Source organism: Grus americana, chromosome 3, assembly GCF_028858705.1.
Source record: "Grus americana isolate bGruAme1 chromosome 3, bGruAme1.mat, whole genome shotgun sequence".
Lineage (NCBI taxonomy): Eukaryota > Metazoa > Chordata > Aves > Gruiformes > Gruidae > Grus > Grus americana.
The window spans coordinates 93573896-93595456 of record NC_072854.1 but is presented as its reverse complement, the minus strand read 5'-3'; the positions used below and the strand labels follow the sequence as shown (position 1 = coordinate 93595456).

Genomic DNA, 21561 nt, shown 5'->3' with positions numbered 1-21561 from the left:
TTTCCATATCATTATTTGATCAGTATTTAATGAGATTATGTACTTTAGTACCAGCTCCTGGTAAAAGAGCACTGATTAACAGCAGTTTTCTATACCTTGAGATCAGAAATTTTACCATTTACAAATAAAAACATCTAAAAGCATGGTCCAGTGCTCAAGCTAATTCCAGCAAAAGACATAACTAGTAGGAAATCTAGAGATAATTTTACAGGAAGGAATTACAGAAGTGGATTGTATATTTTATGTAAGTCTAAATTTGAGCTGATGGTGAGACAAGAACATTATCCTAAACAAAACCAGAATAAAGTACCTGAATTGGGGGAGAATGTCATCATTTGCACTCTGTCTACATATGGCTTTACTTATAACTCAATATGGTATCAGGTGAAGTTCATACTACAGAGAAAGAGGCAATCTAAACGATGTAGTAATAGTGTTTTGGGTAGAGGGTGAGGGTGCCATCAGTAGTGACTGATTAATGATTCCTCTGATGCAAATCAAGACAACTGCATCTCTCATTGTCTGCTCTGTACTGATTAATGGCAAGGTAGAGGACAGCTGAGACTGAGAACACATTAATGTTTTCCAACAGAGCAGCCTTTATTCCTTGCAAATAGCTACTCCATGAATGAGTGAGGCATTCACTATAGCTGCTAGCTGAAACTATTCCTGTCGATCAAATCATTGGTGATTTGCTTTGAGTACTAATGGGTTCAGATATGAGCCTAGACTGGCCAAAAGTGACCAAGGCAAGCATGGGTGTATAATACTGTGTGGATGCTCCTCTGTAAATATCACCCACAATCATGAAATTTCAATCCACAACTGAATCTCCTTTGAGTACCGTGGAATGTTGACTGGCAAGCTGTGCCCCTGGCATATAACTTTAAATGTACAGACATACATGTTTTCCTCCCTTTCTTCAGAAAGGCTTGGTATCAGAAGCAGGTGGAATGAGTTTTTGATACAACGGTGACTTTCTGCTACCACATTGGGAACAAGTACCATAGAAGATTAATCGGAAGTCTAACTGCCAAGATAAATGGACAATGACTGATCTTCATTTTGGCAAGTGACATTTGTTTACTTAAGACAGTCCACTAATCTTGCCACCTTTGGAGCAAAGCAGGAAGCTCTGACCTTCCGTTACTTTTAGACTAGAAAAGGCAACTGAGATTAATGATTGTGAACAGTTGCTTCAACCTGCACTTCTTGACCTTCTAGTTCATAGTGTTTTCACTTGCCATGTTACAAATCATAGAGCCCTCACTTCCCAGGAAACTCAGAGAACCCAACACTGGCAAGACAGAGCTCTCCAGGAACTTGTCCTGGATGGCTGACAGCGTTCTGTCAGCTGAGGAATTGGGCCCTTCATGGCTAAAATTAGATTACAAAATTCTTCAGGGAAAAGAGAGCTTTCCTCTAAAGGGAAGCCTGCAACAAGCTTCTCTGTCACTGTAAGACAATGATGATAGGTGGATTAGGTAGTAGGCTAGAGAGAGAGAGAGAGATGTCATCACTGATCATTGGACTGCTTGTGAGGGAAACAATGAGTAACATTGGACAGTTAAGGTTTCAAGTAATTTAAAGTATCTACAATGTAATGAATAGACATCTGGCAGCAGTATCCTGTTCCAGTTAGCACATCATTTTGGATAGCTGGAGTACAGCTAGCTGAGGTTGCATTATAAATGCATTATAAAGATTTTCCAGTATGCAGCTCCTTTAACTCTGGAGGTCTTCAAGATTCTTATATCAAATCCACTGCTTAAAAAAGAAGAAAAAGAATGTGTAATGTAGTGAATCCAACCAACATATTAAATACATTAAAGCCAGAATCTTCCTGCCAAGGCTGACTGGTCCGGGATGTGGAATGTGTGGTTCTCTAACACAGCTACAAATAGATCCTCTCCCACCAGAGGTGAAACAGCCAGCTGAGCTGGCCAGCAAAAGTGTAAAGCAGACATTAATCACAGCAGCCTGCACCTTCCCTCCACTTGCAAGCTCTGCGTACCGGCAGGAAGAAGAACAGAGAGAGCACCAAACACAGCTGAGCCTAGCCTGCTCTTAGCGCTACCTGAATTATTGCTAGCTCAGAGGCATTGTAACTAATTTGTTGCTATTAACTTTCCTGCGTGATGCATTTTAACCAAAAGCAACATACATGCAAAGCACCCATCTGACCGGTTTGTCTGAGGTTTTTTTTGAATACATGGTAAGAAAGCTAACTCCTCCTCCCCCCCTCCAGCCCACTCGAGGAAAGAAAGGCAGCAAACACAACCTCAGAAGGACCATCATCAGGGTTTCTATCTGACATCTTCAGTACTGAAATCTAAATCTCCTCTTTCAGCTTCTGTTATGTGGACTTACATATAAAGACTGATGCTCTGATAGCATGACTTGCACATTTGGAAAATAAAACTAACCAACACACTCATCACACCTTTTTTTCCCCAAATATATATTGTTAATGAATAAATGCTATTGGGGCTATCTTTGTTTCCAACTGTTTCTTTTCTAGAGCAGCAAAACATTTCCACCACACCACTCCTGCAGGAATTCTTTTCCAAGTTTCACAACAGTGATACAACTTGTCGATTCATTTGACCATCATTCTTCCAGTGACAAGATACCCAGAATGACACATCAGCCTCTGATGTACTGCCCCTCTCACCAGTTTGTCAGAAATTTGAAGACCTTGAATGGAGAAGCGTAACATAGAAATTGATAGGACCACATCTTCTTCACTTTCCAGTGCAATACAGAACATTTCCTACAAGCTCTGGAAGACCTTAAACTACCAAGTTTTAAGACATCACTATTATTATGTACTTTAAAGATATTTGAAGCATCCCAAAAGATTTCAGTAATAAATTTTCTATTCTAAGCAACCTACAAGAGTTTTTAAAAATTCCTTACAACATTTCCATAATAGCTTTCCTTCCATCTCAAAGAAAAAAGAAAACCAAAACCAAAAAAAACACCCCCCCAAAAAAAAAACCAACCCAAAACCAAACAAAAACCCCCAACCCAGTAACCATAAAACCAAAACCAAACATGTAAAAGATTCAAAATGGGAAAATGTACAATCTTAACTTGTTAACATTCTCTTCAGAAATTACACATACATACACTACTTATAAGAAAATTGTGCCATATTCATGCTGATAAAAATCCTTACATCACTTAATCATGTTCTTGAGTAAACAGCACATAAACACAGAGTTCAAATCTAGATGTATCAGTAATTATGTACAGGTACACAGAATTTATTGGTGAGCTACTTCAATCAGGACAACAGTAGTACCTTCTTTTTGCTGCAGTAAATCTGCCATTTCTTCTCTGGAGGGAGTGCAAACATCGCCTCTCTGTTCTTGTCTGTGAGATCCAATTCATCCTGGAGATTGTGAAAGAAAAACAGAAAAAATACAGTCAACAGCTGCATTGGTAACTTCTAATAGATTGAGAGGAATCTAGACCAAGTGTGTTGACTAGCCTTCAGTCAAAAGGCAGAGGACTTAGAGGCTCCCAAAGACCATTAGCTTAATAATTTTTACCTTGCTACAGTGAATTCTCCCTGTCAGAGCAAAACCTATGAAGGGACGCAGCCTGCACAACTCCCATGTCAAACTTCCATTACTAGTGATTAGTCAGGGATGGGAAAGATCACATGAAAGGCATGAAGTGAAAAACCCAAAGCACTGGCTTACGTGACACAGACACTCCTTACGACTCTTACAGAAAGACTAAAAATTCAGTACACCTTTTTCCCAGCCTGCAGTACAAGCTTGGTCTTCCATAGAAGAACTGTGGAATCACTGTATATTTTAAACAAAAGTCACAAGACAGTTGTCTAGTGGCAGCAATGTCAACAACAATCTATAGAAATGAAATGTTTGTCTAGATGTTTGTCGTCTGAACCACACAGTCCCCAGCAAGACAACCAGTATTTCAGACATGAAGGACGTATCTCTGCACATCATCACATCAGGTTGAACAGACCAGCAAATTCAGTCTCTGTTAAGAAAAGTGAGTTCAGTGGAACATACCCTTTTAGAGCCCAGCCAACCTGACACTTGTAAAATGAAGGCTAACGCTGTGATCTGGAACCGACTCCCAACTCTACCACAAGCTCCCTCTGGATACACCACTGAATTCCCCAGCTTTGGTTTCTCTTCTTTAAAAGGTGGATAACAATAGACTGTCTTCTCATACAATGTGTGTCTAAAATCAAAGCAGAGACTGCTGCTTCCTCTGTGTTTATTCAGCACTGACCAGAACAGGGCTCCAATCACAGCTGCCAGTTTCAGGTGCTAATGAGAATTAAACAAATAAGAATGGTCTTCACAGCAAGCAGCCTGCATGAGCAGGGACAGATGAAGAAGTCTAAATGAGAGTTTCAGCAATATAAAGACAAGCTTCCAATAACATTTCAATGAATCAGTTTTGGCACGGTTTTCTTTTTCCTATGTATTTTAAAAGTGTTTGGAGAAAGAAGTGTCCAGGGGTCCAATATCAAGATGACACTGCAGCACTAAGAACCCTGCACATGCAGATTCTGGCACCCACACTAACCTAGCCCAAGCAGAGACAATGCCTCTTTAACTCAGCCCAACAATGGCTCATTTGGAAAGCGTTCAGGGCTGGGAAACTTGTGAAAACAGTGAGCTAAATTGCACACTGAGCCTGGTAGCGGCTGCTGACAGATTTAAAAGCCCATAGAGATTTAAGCTGCAAAAAGGTACAAAAGAAATGCAAACAGTAACAAGGTGAGGTCAGTGCCAGCAGCCCAAAGGTAGAAGAAGCTGGAAGGTTTTTTTAAACAAGAAAAAAATTTAAAGGCATAAAAAAAAAAAATCCAAAAAAAACCCTATAGCTGTGCAAAAAGAGTGCAAACCATGTGGAAATGTTTAGGGTGAGTTTCCAAACAAGGGGGCAGCCAAGCGAGGCAAGGAGTTTTATCCTTGCTACATACTATTAGAAAGCTCAGGCCAGGATCACATTCTTGGGGGGAGAGGGAGAGTGCAACAACATGTAAGGTCTTAAGACAAGCAAAAGAATGTTGTTGGAGGTCAAGCATGTGGGAGGGAAAGGAGGGGCAGGCAGGGAATCAGAAATGCCAGGTTTGGAAGAACCACCAAATAGACCAGAATCCACAGCTGAAACGAGCTGGCTGGACTCATCTAGAGTCTTAGAAAAATTATGATTGTTTTATTGAACTGCTTAATGATTTTAGCTTTTTTGTTTGCTTGGTTGGTTTTGGTTTGGGGTTTTTTTGTTTGTTTGTTTGTTTTTTAAATAAAGAGCAACTAACTTGGTTTTCTAATCCATACTACTCTTTCTGGAGTCTGATGGTAGATCAGACAAGTAGCAAAAGCTCTTCCCAGAAGCTCTGCACAAAACTGAGTTATGATCTCAACCAATATAGTTCAAGACAACCATTTCATCCAAAGAACGCTCCTATTGATTAAAACCACCCAGAGGGCAGGATGCTGCCACTTAGCAGCTTCTAGACACTGCCCTGGACACTGGCAGTATCAGGGACATAAAGAGCACTCTGCCCTCAATGGGGCAATAACAATATGCAACTTTCAGTCATGTAATTTTGCGTCCTGATAGCATGACATTCTTTTCAGGACAGAAGCCTAGAAAGGTACTTTGAAGAGATGGAAGATCCAGTGGGAAGAAAGCACATCCACACCCTACTTTGTTGTGACTCAGGAGAGTAGATTAAACCAGAAAAACATCAGAAGTCATCACATTAGCTCAAGTAACATAGTAACAGGGAAACTGCTCAGGGTTGCAGGCATAATGTGATCACCAGAGGCAGCCCCAAACACACCTGACTGGCAAACAGCACACAGAGGATGGATAACCCTTCCCTTTGAAACAGCTAGTGTTTGTCTTCATTAGGAGGCAAAACGCTGAGTTCTAACCGCCGGGTCAGATGGGCAGGTAGCAAGCATGAATATTCAGCAGTGAAAGAGACACCTCCTCCAGAATGTAAAGCAGCAGTCAAGCTCTTCAACACCATTTCCTGAAGTTAGCCTTCAGCAAGAGTGCTCCTTCACTCAGAGGAAAAAAAGGAGTGGGAGGAACTCAAGAGGCCTACATGCCCCCCTCTACCTATATCATTAATCAAATCCTACCCTATAAAGAACCAAGAAATCCCTGCAAAATACAAGAGACGTGAACTCTTCTTCTGGAACCCTCCAAATCATCTTCCCTCTCCCATCCTCAGCCCCTTTCTATAGAAGGTCAGAAGACCACCATGACTGCACAGGAAACCCCTGGATCTAGCTAAGAAAGAAGATCCTGGATCAGGCAGACCATTTTCCTATTCTGATTCAGGATCCTAACAGACAACACAAAGAAACTTGCTGCTTTGGAGGAAAACAAGAGGAATGACAGAAAGAATACATTTCAGAAGAGTAATTTTCTCCATGAATAGGTCATTCTGACCCAATAACAGAGGCAGATCTGTCAGTATGTAGAACTTCAGACTCTAGAGTTAGCTCAGTGACAGCAAGCAGCTATTGAAGGAGAAAGGAATTGCAAAGGTTGGCAGGAAAGGGGAAGAACTACAAACTCTGAATGCAGTCATCAAGACTGGGGTTGGAGCCAGGCTAAGGAAGCCGATGTGACCCAATACCCAGTGAGCAAATGTAAAGGGCAAGAAAAAAGGATCAGTCAAAACAAAGGGAGGATACGCCCTCCTCCATCACCTGTGCCAGTTTCCCAACAGAAACTCCTCTTCTGCGCCTTGGATGGGCGGCTCGGTTCCAGCAATTCATGCCAGCATGACCCTGCACAACGGAGCTCAGCCTCCTGGCTCTTAAAAATACTTGAAGTTGTTAGTGTTCTCATGAAACACAGATTAAAAAGATATTTGCCAGGCTGGCCTGAGGGAGATGTAAAGTACCTCCAGTTAATATTCCTTACATTTCTCTCCTTTATCTATTTCCTATTTTATTTTATTTACTGAGAGAGGGATACATTCAAGTTAATTTCACTTTCATGTGGGCTTTTTTTTTTTTTTTTTTTTTTTTACTTACACAGATTCAATTTCAATGATAAAACATTTAAAGTGTACTGGAGCTGGATTTGAGGTTCAAATATTTCCAGTCCAGCTCTTAGGCCAAAAGCAAAGATGGCCTCCATTCAAAATGGCTACAACCCAAGGAAATAAGAGACAGAGAGAAAGAAAAGGAACAAGAAGGAGGAATGGGTAAGAAACATAAAAACAGAATTTTGTGGGATTTAAAGCCACATTATGTCCCTTGATTTTGAGAACATTAATCAAAGTGTGAAAGCTGGATTTGATGCTGGGTAGCCATTGGCTTGATAATGATAACACCCAAATCCCTGGAAGAGCTGGACAGAAAAGCATTTGTCACCTTGACTGGGCAGCACTTTTCTTAGTGATGTGAAATTAAATTAATATAGACAAAAAGTAATATTTTGGTAATGTAGAAGAGTGGTTCTCTTGGAGAGAGAACGACTAAAGGAGAACCTTTATTGCCTACCAAAATGCTGCATCTCTAAAGGAGAGCCTTTAATGCATACCAACATCTCTGTACTGAAATGTGTATCACATCACCATTCAGTCATCTATGGAAAGGTGGGACAGAGTCAGAGGATAGCTGCTCCTTCACAAGGCTACTTCACCTGACCTTGCAAGACGACTTATACAGTCCATAGGAATTTTGGAATTTAAAAGTGGAAAACTTAAGAGTTTGAAAGGCAAACTTAGTAAAATACTGAAAGACACAATGAGACTACCGATTTTCAACATACTGATGCTGAAACCACAGCAGGGGTAGGACAGAAACCTCAAGACTAGAAGTACAGAGAGAGAGTATCAGGGCTTCAGGGCTCCAGCACCTCTTTGCTTTAAGTCAGAATGCTGGAGATCAAGAGCTGCAAACTTGGTTCTCCAGAGATACTTGGATCCTCATGGGATATTTCCTCAGTTCTGGTTTCTCACTCTACTTGTTCCACTTCCACTGGCTGCCAGACTTCCTGGTCACCAGGAAGCTTCACAGTGACTGAAGGTCAGACAGCTGCAAAAGCCCTGCAAGTACAAAGCCATAGAGCAAACTCTGTAGATGGCCAAACACTTCCCAACTCCCTGCCTCAAAAAACTGGCTGATTCTGTTGTGATGCAGGTGAGATAATGTCCCTTTCAAGATGGGGATAGCATTGGTATTTGCAAATATATTTTGCATAGCTCCAAAATTTTCCTTTTGCTTAGTCACACCAGTATTATCCTTAATGGTTCTTTGTGAGTCATCCAATAGGGAACAAAACTGAGAAAGTAGGAATCATATTAGGATTCCTTTACACACTCTAGAAAATCTCCATGATTTGAAGACTTTCTATTTTAATAACTTGCTTACATACTCACCTCAAAAATTTAGGTTCCAAGGGTATGTTCATTTTTACATTATGACCTTGCACTTTATGAATTTGAGTTAAAATGCACTGTTCTTTTCTTGCTTCCTGTTCACATCCCTATTCCTTCTTTTTTCATTTCTCTTCACACACCTACCTTTGCTTTTTTCCCCTCTCTAATCTTTTTCTCATTCCCCCGACCCTTTTTTCCTGTCATACACAAATGCACTCTCCCTTACCCACCTCATCAATTATTCTCTCTCAGTCTCTTAACAGCATCAAATGCACCCAAGTTACAAAATCAAGTATAATACACTGTTGCCAGTATAATAAATTCCCTATGCAGTATGATACCTGTTGCCTCAGGTTCCCCGAGGTCATTTATATAGATGTCCATCACCACGTCCCCAAAAGGGCCATATTCCAGTTCCACTGATGCTCCCAAGTGGCATAGCACAGCTGATGGCCTTCTGCCCTGAATGACTTTATTTAAAATCTTGCACAAAGTAAACAATGATTATGACACACCACGGGATCCCATCCAGCATCCACTGGCAGACCTCAGAGAAGGTTCATGTTCATGTGCAATCACTTTGAGGGAATAGTTTATGGTGGGCTAATCAATGCAGAAGTACAACTCAAGCTGACATGAGATGAATGGCACTGACATGTCTGAGACTGTAGAGGAAGGGGAAGCAGTGGAAAGAGATCAGGGAGGAGGCTGTCAGCAGCGCACTACAAGCCTTTGCAATAGAGAATCCAATCCAACATAACTATTATAGCTTTAACAAGTGAGCTGAGTAGAACTGCATTGCTAACACATCATTTATATTGCCTGAAAGCTACACTTTTACAATAACAGTCCCAAGACTGTTGTTATGTTGTTATTTTTCAGTTCATGCTGCCTATGCCAGGTTCTGTTAGCAAATAACAAACAGGTTAGTCTGGTGGCTCACATTCGAGCTGTGCCTCTGCCTACCAGGGAGGGAGGTTGGGGAGGAGCAGAAAGAGACACAGGACCAGAGGCAGCTGTCCAAAAGCTGCTTCAGAGATACCTTCAATGGGTGAATAATAAAAAATAAAAATCAATCTTCTTCAGATCTGTATCTCTTTGCAAAGAGCTTATGAATCCTTGAAGTAGAAGAGATAAACCTTCCCTATTTAATCACAGTGTCCACCTCCAGGGGACAGTATAGGATTGTTCCCCTACAGTTTTCCTTCCATTGCTTTGTTCAATCCAGCTCACTAGGCTGACATGTAAGAGGCAGCCTGCTGGAAGAGTGCGCATTTCCAGTACTGAGGAGGTCAATACGGCATTCTGAAACACTGCCTGTCCAAACTGTCACTGAATGAGGTTCATTTGCCTGCACAAACTGCCTACACTCATGCACAAACTGGGGCAGAGAGCAGAGCGGAAAAAAAAAAAAAAAAGTACTGCTCAGCAAAGCCCCCTAAAAAGAGAAACATTTCGCAGGCTTTACCTAATATCCAGCTGCAGACGCTGGAGTGTCATTGGGGCAGGCATTGAGAGGAGTGAAACAGAGCCTCCCCTAAACCACAACTAGTTCCCATCCCTACCTTCTCAGGGCTGTACCTGGCACAATTGCACGGCTGTGCCTACTGCAGAACTTGATGGCAGATGCTCGTTCAACAGGCAACAGCACTACCACCCACACCGCTAGAACATCTCCGGGTGCAGCACACCGGTTACAAGTTCCCACTTGGGTGGGATATATGTCCCAAGTCCACTGATAACTCAAGAAGAAAAAGCAAAACCACCCCCAAAACAAACTGTCCCCTCCTTGCCACCCCCACTCCCCCAAGCTCTTCCACCTCATCCTAACCCTTGGAATTAAAACCAGCCTCTGTAAACCACACAGAAACAACAGAACATATGAGGCTGGAGAGTAACACTTTGATCCATTTCCCAATTGGTAAGAATTACTGGAAACATCACTGGGTTTCCACGAATTTGCACACACATAGCATGTGTATGTGCAGATATGTATGCCCCTCGTACCTTCCATACACAAGAACTCTATACCTAAGACTCATCACATAACACCTGCCTATACCTACAACGTTTTATCGTTACATTTGTGCATGATGAAACCACTGTGACACATGAATTGCTCACACAGCCCTGCTGGCATAGAAAGCAATGTTTACATTTCAGCTACTGCCACAGATCTGACTGTAAAGCAGAAAAGCAGAGAAACAAAAGGCTGTGATTCCCATTATACTCTTTTTCCTTCTTGTTTTAAAATGCCTTCAGTACTAGGGGCCTAAATCTTTTGATGCTCAGTCATAACAGTACAAGACAGAAAGCACCTGATGTTTAAGTACTGGAAGATGTGTTTTTCTTCTACCCTGCCAACACAGAGGCTCAGCAGCAGAGTAAGAATTTCATCCATCAAGGGCACTGCTTTTTGGCAGAGAAACTCATCTCACAAAAAGTCAAGTAACAACCCTCCCACCCCCAAACACACAGCCCCACTGTACAGCTTCCTTTTTTCCTCCTTAATCGTTGGTTGATTGCTTCTTTGCTTCCTGGAGAAGAGCTAAATCCTCTCTCTCTCCTATTCCTCAAAGTTTCCTGTAACTTGACAGCATAAAAGTACCTACGACCAGCAAGACCTATAGTGGCAGTCCCCTTTCACAGGCCACTAGAAACATTGGCTGTTCTTTTTTCTGCCCTTCATAGGCAAACTGCATGCATGAGACAACAATCAGCTGGGCCAAACAGAAAGAATGAGGAAAACCAGTACCTGTTTATGCAATAATACACACAAGTGTTTAGAGAGAGATAGATCATGACGTAAATACACATTCTTACATATGCAGGGTTACAATATGGGTAGAGCAAAAGGGATGCTCCATAGATATGGATAGGCATATGAGGATAATAATGCAAACAGTTGACTGTCATCACTGCTTTTTCTGTGAAGATGGGCTGCACGTCCATGCCAGTGAATTGGAATGAGCCCGATGAGAGGGATGGGGATGAAAACTGAATAGTCGGTCTCATGTCTAATCTAAATCCCTGCTGCTGCAATTTAAGCTTATTACTTCCGGCCCTATCAACCACAGATGTAGTGAGCAGATTTTTTTCCTTCCTCTTGATAACAGTTTTCAAGCCTATTAAAGGCTGTTGTAATGTCTCTCCTCAGTCATCCTTCTTGAGGCTAAACAAGCCCAGCTCTTTCAGTCTTTCTTAGAGGTCATGTCCTCTGGACCTCTCATTCCTCTTCTAATTGACTTCCGGGCTCTCCCTGGTCAAAGTACATCTTTCTTGAAGTAAACTGTTCAAAAGTGGGGACAGCGTTCCAGCTGAGACCTTACCAATGCTGAGAACAAAAATTACTTCATGCGTATTCCAGACTGCATTCCTGGTTATATATTCCATGAAGACAATTATTTTTTTTTTAATTTTTTTTTTAATAAAAAACCTCAAAACCTACATGACTTATGTTCACTCATGATCCACTATAATCCCTAGTTTCTTCTCTGAAGAATTGTACCCACCTGGCTGCTTCCCACCCTGAATTACCAGACTTGCTCCTAAAAGGAGCATATTTTAACTGTCCCTACTGAACCTCATCCTCTTCCACACTATTTCTCCAACTGCTTTTAAGCTTGTCTTTTGACATATCCACAGTGTTTACAGCCTAGTCACATTTGGAAAGTTAATAGGTGTGCTCTGTATTCCACTATTCAGTCAATTAAATGAAAACAACAAACAGAAATGAAGCCTTTGAACCTCTGCTTGATACATCTTTTCACTGTGACAGGTTGCAAGTTCTCTAGGGCAAGTACCACCTTTACCTCCACATTCTGATTAGACACAGTATATGAAATACCTCTTCTCAAACAGAGCTTCTAGTATCACTATATGCAACACTAAATAACAATAAAATCTGCTGTTTCAGCACAGTGCCCATTCCCCGCCCCTCATTTCCTTTCCTTCTCCTCCCCTCATTTCCCTCTCCCTTCCCCCTCCCTGTGCCAGGGTTTGTTTTTCATGCCAAAGTCCATTAGATGAGACCCTGTATGGGAAGGTAGGTGTGGGAGAGGTTATTAGGAAACTGCCATCTAAACTGCTACCTTTCCGGCTTCCCCACCCTCTCCCTCCCTACAAAGTCTCCTCTGTTCTGTTTTAACACTAATGAGTTCAGAGGAGGTTTCTAGGCTGGAGCAATTCACGGTCTGGACTGTGCCAAAGCACACAGGCACACACCTCTCTGATCGCTTCCTGCCCAAACACAGTCCTGCTGGCTCAACCCTCAAAATGTGGGCTGGGAATTGCTGCTGCGGCCCCGTGCCAAAGGCAGGCTGAATTTCCAGGGGCGTCGCTGCCACCTACTCCTCTCCTCCCAGCTTTATCCTCTTGTGTGCATCCTATTTGCCATATGTCCCTATGGAGGAAAACAAAGGTAAGTCAGAGCTTGGCTGACCTTTAAATCTCTGATAAAATATTATGTAAAAGGGCAGGAGGAACTGAGAGGTCAGTTAAGAATTTAATGAGCAAAATTAACTTATCGAGCTTTGGTTGTGTAGCTCAGACACACACGCTCAAACTTACGTGCAGGGTAAACTCAAAGGAACTCAAATAATTCTACACCATTTCTGGCATTAGTTCAGGTTTACACAGATACAAGTGAAACCAGAAGCTGGCTTTAGTTCTTCTCTTGCTGTCTGAATAATTACTCCAGATTTAGTAGTGCAAACCAGAGATCAGAATGTCCCTAACACCATTAAACTGAGTGGACTTACTCTGGATTTACACCAGTGCAAAATATTAATCAAATTACCTGCTTTAAATCGTAACAGAGACTAAACCTTTTGGCTAGACAGCCTATAACACAGGCTGCTTCTACAGTCTACAGCACAGACTTCAGACACAGAATAGACTGAGCAGCCATCAGTCCCCTTTATGCTAATTGTTAACTTCTACCTCAATAAATAGAGATGAGCTGTGTTTACTACTAATCAGTTCAGTCAACCTAGGAGAACACCCACATAACAGAAGCCTCATATCTCCTCTGAGGGGAGATGGAGGGCAATTCCACAATGCTCTTCACTCACATAAACCCAGTATTTCCATAGTCAAACACTGAATTGAAGGCATGACGGTATATTGGGTTATTCACTCACACCCTGTCCTGTCTCATTGCTCAAGTATTCTGATAATCAGAACAGCAACTACTGCACTGACCTCACTGGGCTTAAGAAAACACCAGCCAAGATGTTTTTCTCTAAATATTTCTAAAAAGAAGTTATCAGAAACTTTCACAAAAGATAGCAACAGGAATAACAGAAAGATGAGCATTTGCCTTGCAGAATGAACTCATCTCCTAACAACAAATTGCATTTACTATCAGGTTAAGCATTTGTAATCCAAAAGTTCTCTTGCATCACTAATGTAGAAGCCAACAACTTTACACCGACCAACAAACTCATCCAGCTGTTGCTCTCTGTACAAGATGTAATGCTGAAACGCAGCCACTAAAGCAATCCCAATGGATTTTCCATGACTCAGGGATCTCCCTGGACACCTTCCAAACTGGGAAACTGCAATCTGTTTTCCCCTTATAACTTCCTTTGGAGAAGTTATTCTTCAAACCTCCACCTAGTAAACCATTGCATAATATTGTTGTGCATGCTGCTAAATTCTCTTCAAAAGGTGTTTGTGTTATTAGTCTGGGCAGCCTTTCCCTTTATGTGCTCAACAAATGATGGGAAACTGCAAAATGAAAAGATGCCCTTAAGTGTTTTTAATATAGAAGCGCACAGAATATACAGATGTTGACTAGGGCCCTTTTGCATGCGGCAGCGGGACATGTGAAAGAAACGAGAGTCTGCCTAGGAAGGCTGTAGAGGCTTGTATCAGATTGTCCCTAAAAAAAGAACAAGTAGATAAGAGTGAGGCAATGCCTATGACAGGAGATAGTAGTAGAGATTTGCTCCAAGATCTTCAAATACAATACATTTTGCCATGGGAAGACTCTTGTACTGCCTACGACCTACGTGTGCTGCATCTTTTCAGCACCTTTTCAATCTGGTTACAATTCTGTACTAGAACTGGTTTAAGAAGCATTACTATTCCCTGTTTCACACCAGGGAAGCAAAGTCACAAATGCATGCAATGAATTGTATAAGCTTGCAGAGGTACCTAGGAAAAAGATGTAATGCTCTTGAAATATGTTTTCCTCCCAGCCAGCTTACAGACTTTTCCATTTACAGAAAATGAGGCACCTAGCACTAAAAGCTCTGGGTCAGTGGTGTTCCAATACCAGGTGGAAGGCATATGCCTGTACTTCCATGCATGCCAAAGACAGAGCAGCTGTGGAGGCGGCCTGGTGCGATGAGTGACAGAAGAAGCACCTTCTGACGCTTGCCTTCCATGTGCTGCTCCCACCCCATGCTGAAAGAATGAGCAGAAGGGCCACTTGTCTCCTGTATTTAGTGACACTGAAAGCTCCCAGTGCGGAGCAAGGTACCAGGAAACTGCTGGCCTGAAAACTTTGTACCCAAAAATGTGCTACTCCATCGATCCAGCCTCACCTGTGGCACCTTGTGCTCCCCACGTTGGAGTCTTGCAGACTAGGCACGTGACAACAAAAGACCATTTCCCTCCAACACTGAAGAGCCATCCCAGACTACCTTAATAGTTTCCCTGAATGATAAGTAACATTGAGCACTGTTTGAAGATACAATCCACCTACAGAAGGACACAGAGGCATGGCATAATTATAAACCCTTTTTCCCCTCAGTCTCTTTCAGGCTATATGATACACTCACCGAGCAATGATTATATCTGATATAAATTGCTACTAGATGAGCAAATGCAGTCAATTTGAGTCAACACATTAAACAGATGATCCTTCATGATTGTTATCTACTTCTCCATTCAATTATCTTATTTTGTTGACAGTTCCTCCTAAACCCCAGCTAGACTCTACCTCAGCAGGGATAACTCCTATCCTGAAAAATGCTTGCATCCCATCCTCTTTCACAACCTTTCCTCCTCACTAGAAAATTTCACTGCTTCCCCAGCTTCAGGTGGTTACTTTTACATTGCTATTTTGTTATAATTTTTATAAGGTCTTCATCATCACAAGGACCTGCCTCCCCTTTTCTTGCTCAAATCAGACTAAATGACAAATCAGATCTCCTACAACATCTCAGATCCATCATCCCTTCTTCTATGAGTTGCAGAAGAAACAGACATCTGTCATTCAACTCCCTTCATCAACATGCAAACTCTCTCTCAAAAGCATAGCCGAAAGATCATCTTGACCTAGCATTCATCCCACGTTACCTCCATCTTCGCACTCTGTCTTTGCTCTCCCTTCAGCACCACAGCTACTTCGTTTGTTGTGTCTTTCTTCAACGCTTTGGAAAACTTTACCCCTACTTAACTGCAATCTCTTAACCAGTTACAATCTGGCCATCGAAATCTATGCATGATGTAGTACCTTCCTCTGACATTTCTCCCAGATGCATCTCCAGGTGGCACCTTCTCATCCCAAATGGCCTTTTTGACCTGATTCATAAGTCTCCCACCTCTCCTCAGCAGACTAAATCTAGATTCAAATATCCTCTCTAAAAGGTGAGGGATAAGGTCTTAATAGATTTGTAAATCATCTAATCCAGCTCTGAACAACATAAGACACTAATAAAGAGAAGTAAAGAAAGGACAGAAACTGCAGAAGGGCAGGAATCATACTCAGAGGAGCCATTTCAAAGCGGTGGAGCAATAGGACATGCCTGTAACTGCTGCTGCTGGCTCTTTTTCTACTGGAGAGGGCAGAACCTGTTACTCTAAGTCAGCAGGCAACAAAGTGGCAGGAACTGTGTAAGAGCGCTAGTTCAATTCTAGAAGTAAGGTAGGAAATTGTCTACTCTGTATCTATTCAAGTGGAGCTGGAAAAACCTCAGAAAGTTGAAATAAAGGTAAATTAATTTCATTCGTCCAGTTAGCAAGCATGACTCCTACTACCAATATCACCTCAGTCTTTTATCACTTCAGCAGCCTTCAGATGCAATCCAGAAAGTTTATGGCTCTTCATTATAGCTATAAAGCAACACAAAAACCATTCAAATATTAATGATGTCTTACTAAGGAAAAAGGCCACAGCAGAGCTTTACATTATTTTTTTCTTTTTATGTAATGCTGCCTAACACTTGCAGCTATACCAAAACAAGGCAGTGTTATTAATCAGTTGATAAGGTATTAGAAACACATGGACATGAGGTTTCTGAACGGTAAGAACATCCACCCTATCTGTGACTTAGGGGATACTATATCATGACAGCTTCCAAGCAATCAGTAGAGGGAAGACACAAGATTGACACTTAGCGCATTCATTCTTTAGTGGCAGGATCTGTTCTTTCCTCTCATTTTGCATCCCGAGCTATGTATCTGCTGTGCTTCCAAAACCCAGTACTTCTCTGATGCCCCACATGGACTACATGCATTTCCTCAGTCAGGGAACATGAGGATTATCCTGTTAAAAACATGTAGTCCAGTAAGTAGGTCTTTCTCAGGTGTTTTATGTCTACTGTAAGTAAATCATACTCAGAACACACTCAAACATTCCCTTCAGGTATTCCCTTCATGACCACAACCTTCCCCACCTTTCAGAAAGGTAGCCAGTATGCTCTGCTTGAGATATTCAGAAGCCAGCAATCACCACAGACACATAAAATACCAAAAAGGCCAAATTTCAAGCAATGTGGAATGATATAACTCCACCACTGTCTTCAGTGGAACTGAACTGCTTTACATCAGATAACGATCTGTCCCTAAGTTTTATAGTAAAGCAATAAGATCTACAAAACAGTGTATATCTGCACAAAAGCCTTATAACTATGCAGGTACTTTGGTAACACACCCAGCTTCTTCACGCCCAAAATCTGGCACGTAAGCCCTAGTCTGGATTTACATTTGTTTACACAACTCTATTGATTCTCAGACACAGAGTGAGAGACCTGGCTCCCATCTCACGCTCCTCTCAGAGCATCTGGGTCTCACACATTTGCAGTGTAGCGACTGCTGCTTCTTGCACAGCTGGTCAGGGAGCTGCCAACCAGCTGCACCTACTGGAAGGGAGCCTAGAGAGCGAAAGCACTGGTGCTGCCCTCAGTGCCACAAGCCTGTCCCCATCACAGGGCTCCATACGTAGGTGAGTGTCTGTCTGAAGGGGGGAGCTGTCTCTGCCATGAAGCCTAAAATGTAATACCTCTCATGTATTGGGACTTCAGTAACTATAGAAAGCTGCTTGTAGTGATATGTACATTGAAATCAGGGACTTGTGCACGTGTATTGCACATGGGACATTTGTAAAGCAGACCTGATATTATGAAAAAAATCTCTCTTTGAACAGCAGAAAGAAAGAGAAAAAAGGTATCCTGGATATGGACAATTAAAAAGAATAAAGGTGTCCTGGATACGTACAATCTTGAACTGAAGAGCTGTCCTGGACACAAAGGAACATCTGTGCATAACTAGACAGACTATGATAGCATGGAGAGCTTTCGCCTCCCAAGCCTCAGTCCCCTAATTGCTTCAGAAATCTTAAACCAGCCAGTACTTTTGCCATTATCGTAACAGAAGACAAGTGCATCTGAGTGTATGAAAAATGTTAATCTGACAACTATAAACTAATCCAAGAGAAAGGAAAGTTTTTGTGGCCCGGCCCCCATCAGGAAGGAAAGCAATCTGCTGCCTCAAAGCTTTGCTTTTTTCTGCCTTCAGAGACAGTGTCTTCTACTCAGATAATGATGCTAAGCCTTCTTCCTGGATAGGAGCCTCTGGTCATGAAAAATCCAGCTTATTTTCATCATTAGTATTTTCTTACAGCCTCCACTGGAACATTCTTATTAAATGCAAGAAAGGAAACAATAATTGGGGTGAGGAGTCTCCACCGTGCCAAGGCCAGCAAAGCCTCCTAGCTTGCTGGAGTCAGAGCTCATCATATATAAACAAAAATGAGGGCCCTCTCAAGATCTTAATTGCATTTGGCACTATACAACCTTTCTGGCTGATTGGTACAATCATTCATTACAGAAAAGCACAGAGGGAATGGGCACACGGAATAGAAGAACTTCCTCTTAAGGGCAAAACAGCGCAAAGCCACTTTTAATTTATGGTTGCAGAGAAATTTGCATTGATCAACAACTCAAAGCCACAGGTCTGTCAGAGGTGTAGACCAAAACTATGATTTACATGCAGGGCAAGTGACACAGAAATTAAATCCTTGTATTAAAAATAATCCAGAAAGAGGATAGAGTGACTCAAAAGACTGATAATTTGAAACTGAAATACTCAAATCTTGGCAACGTGTCTGAATTCAGATGTGATTAAATACTGTTATCAATATACATGCCACATGTTTGGGGTTTGAAGCGAGGACCTAAAATGCACGTCTTTCTAAGCCACAAAACTTCCAGTGAGAAACTAAGGACTAAATAAGCTTCAGACATGGAGGGTACTTTTCTGGGATGGTGGTGCTCCGCACTGGGAGCCAAGAGACAGAAAGGGCAGCTCTGCATATCTGGTTCCCAGAAGTATTACAAGGGAGCTGGAGGAGAAATAGAGAACTTTGTTCTCCAGGCTTGTCAACAGAGGCACAGCTGATGCCCTCTTGTGCCTATATACATAGACTAATGTTTAAGGCGGTCTATAGTCCCATGAAAGCCCACAATGGAGGCATTTCTTGTACTTTTTACCCCATAAATACTCTTGCAGGTTGCAAAGCCAAAGAGGGGCCTCATGAACACTGCCACAGCTAGGACTTGGCAAGCTTGAGTGGGACTGGTGATATATGGGAGTACTTATTCAATGTGGTGAAGCCTAGTTGTCATCTGAGGTTTATGTTGTATCCATTACATTAAACGGCCTGCAAGGGAGAACTAAGCATGAAGGAAACTTGCTACTTTCAAGTCAGCTGCAGTGGGAACCGCTACTACAGTTATTTAGGTTTGAATCTCATCTCCCTGTGGCTCTTAAAGGTGTGTTACCCAGTGTGTGCCAAATTGATGCCTTGCTCAGAAATTGTTTTGCTTCCTCTGGCAAAATAAAAAAATGAATTCTCAGATACTTCCATGCTGTACCTTAATCTCTCTTAAAACAACTTTTTCTTTCTTTCTTCTCCCCTTTGGGAAGAGAGACTATAATCACTGAATTTTATTCTCTGTGTAGGTAGAGAAGGAACACATGTGGATAGATGTCACAGAGTAAGCAAAGCGCGGAGTTTTCCCAAACCTTCTGTTATTGATCACGTCATCCAATGCTACTGAAATGTGTCCCCTGTGACCCCACTGTTCCTTTGTCTCTGTTCTGAGAGGACTAGCAAAGATACAAGTCATTTGGATGGCTTGTGTTCAGAGTAGACTAACCAACTCCTTTCACATTCTTCAGCATTCTGGCACTAAAGTGCTGGCAACTACTAGCCTGGAGGGTTGAGAAATCAAGAGAGCACAGCAAAATATGTGACAGCAGCAAATATCACACTAATTCCATAGTTCTGTTTCAGGACAAGATGAAGACACTGATTTACTTAGGAAAGGATTAGCTAAATGGACAGAAAAAAAATCAAGTGAGAACCATGTGGTGGGAAAGGACAGAGAAAAAAGCCAAAAGCAAAAGGTACAGTAACGCAACAGGCATCTTGGTCCAGATATCCTCCTTCCTTAGGTGGCACAAGGCATTAAAAGTTCTAGTCACAGTTACAGACATTATCAGAGTATTCAGAGTTTACCAAGTTGCTGCCTCTGTTGCTTGGACTCTCCTGCCACATCTCCTCCTCATGTTTTTCACTTTCATGGGAGTTCCTCTGTACAGCTCTCATTCCAAAGAGACTGAAGCAGAAGGAATCAATATGATCCTCATTTTCTCTCTTCTCTTTACTATCATAGTCACTGCCATTTGTCCCAGCTAGATTCCTGGGCTAGCTCATTTTTAATTCAGAAACGGAGCCAACTGTGATGTCAATGGCCATTACTAAATGTTATGGGATCAGAGGTGACAAGGTGAGAGACTAAGAATTGAATTTCGGATTATGTCAGGAAGGGACATAGTTCCATGTTCTTGCAGTTGGTGTTACAGAGCGCTGCAGACAGAAACCAAGGTTAAGGTTTCAATCACAGTTCCCAGAATGGACAGAACACACTGAAGGTGTTTGATCCTGAGAGAAGGAGAGAGACCTTGATTCAGCAGCTGGTTCCGTGTTCATTTCATTGCACTCAGGCAATACTACAAGGGAACATAGATTTTTGATTTCCAGTGGCCTCATTGTTCAGGAACACATAGCAGTTCCGTGTGCATCTTCTCTACAACAAAAGCTGGTGTTTCGCAGTAGGGTCAGAAAACTAGATCTCTTCAGAGAGAGGGGGAGAGAGAGAAGAGTGCATGTTGCCTCACCCAAGCAGCAACCTACCTCTTTCGGCAACTAAGGAATGATGGGACCTCATATGGAGCAGTCATTTCAAAGGAAGAGAAGAAACATAAAGGCAGGCCAAAAGAGATGATGGGTAATTCTGAAGTTTTCAAATACAGAGAGTTCATAAGTATTTATGCTGCTCTTCAACGGTAAATAATGTAACCTAATAGGTACTTTTGGTGGCATAAGGTCTAAAGTTTTCTGAAAAAGCCTGGGAGGATAATAAGTAGTGATACGGATAAAAAGCTTTTGTGACTCTATAAAGTCAACAAAACCCCATATTTAAGGACTCCGAGGAAAAAGAAGAAAAAGCAAAAAAACAAACCAAAACTAAAAAAGAAACAGGTTCAAATGCAACACAAGAGAAACAAATCATGACAGGAGAATACACATTCTGCTTTCCCTGAATTGCCAGCATTTAAGGTACCCTTCCTGGTATGGTCTGAATTCACATCTGGGATCAGGTTGCTGATGTAAGAGAAATCTAGATGGCAAAATCTTAAGTGTCAAGCAACACACCACCCTTAATCAACAAGAGTCCAATATTGAGCAAAAGTAATCAGAATCCACTGCGACAAGAACACACCACTGCTAACAAATATGAGCAAGAACATGGACAAGCTGTTTCATGAAAAAACTTATTTCCCTTTGCCTTGCAATAGTTCTTCCAGATTCTTCTGCAGTTCCTGTTCAGTCAATAAAAGCTGTACAAGGAAAAAGC

At 41.8% G+C, this 21561-nt stretch overlaps 1 protein-coding gene across 6 annotated transcripts in view; it reads right to left on the bottom strand.

Annotated features, from left to right (window-relative positions):
• The window catches only part of DAAM2 (dishevelled associated activator of morphogenesis 2), a 209868-nt gene that overhangs the window by 101615 nt on the left and 86692 nt on the right, over positions 1-21561 (bottom strand). For all 6 annotated transcript variants that reach the window (XM_054819166.1, XM_054819170.1, XM_054819169.1 and 3 more), the window contains one exon: positions 3308-3397. In XM_054819166.1, coding sequence (XP_054675141.1) covers positions 3308-3397 — 90 coding nt within the window. The remainder of the gene's footprint in view (positions 1-3307; positions 3398-21561) is intronic.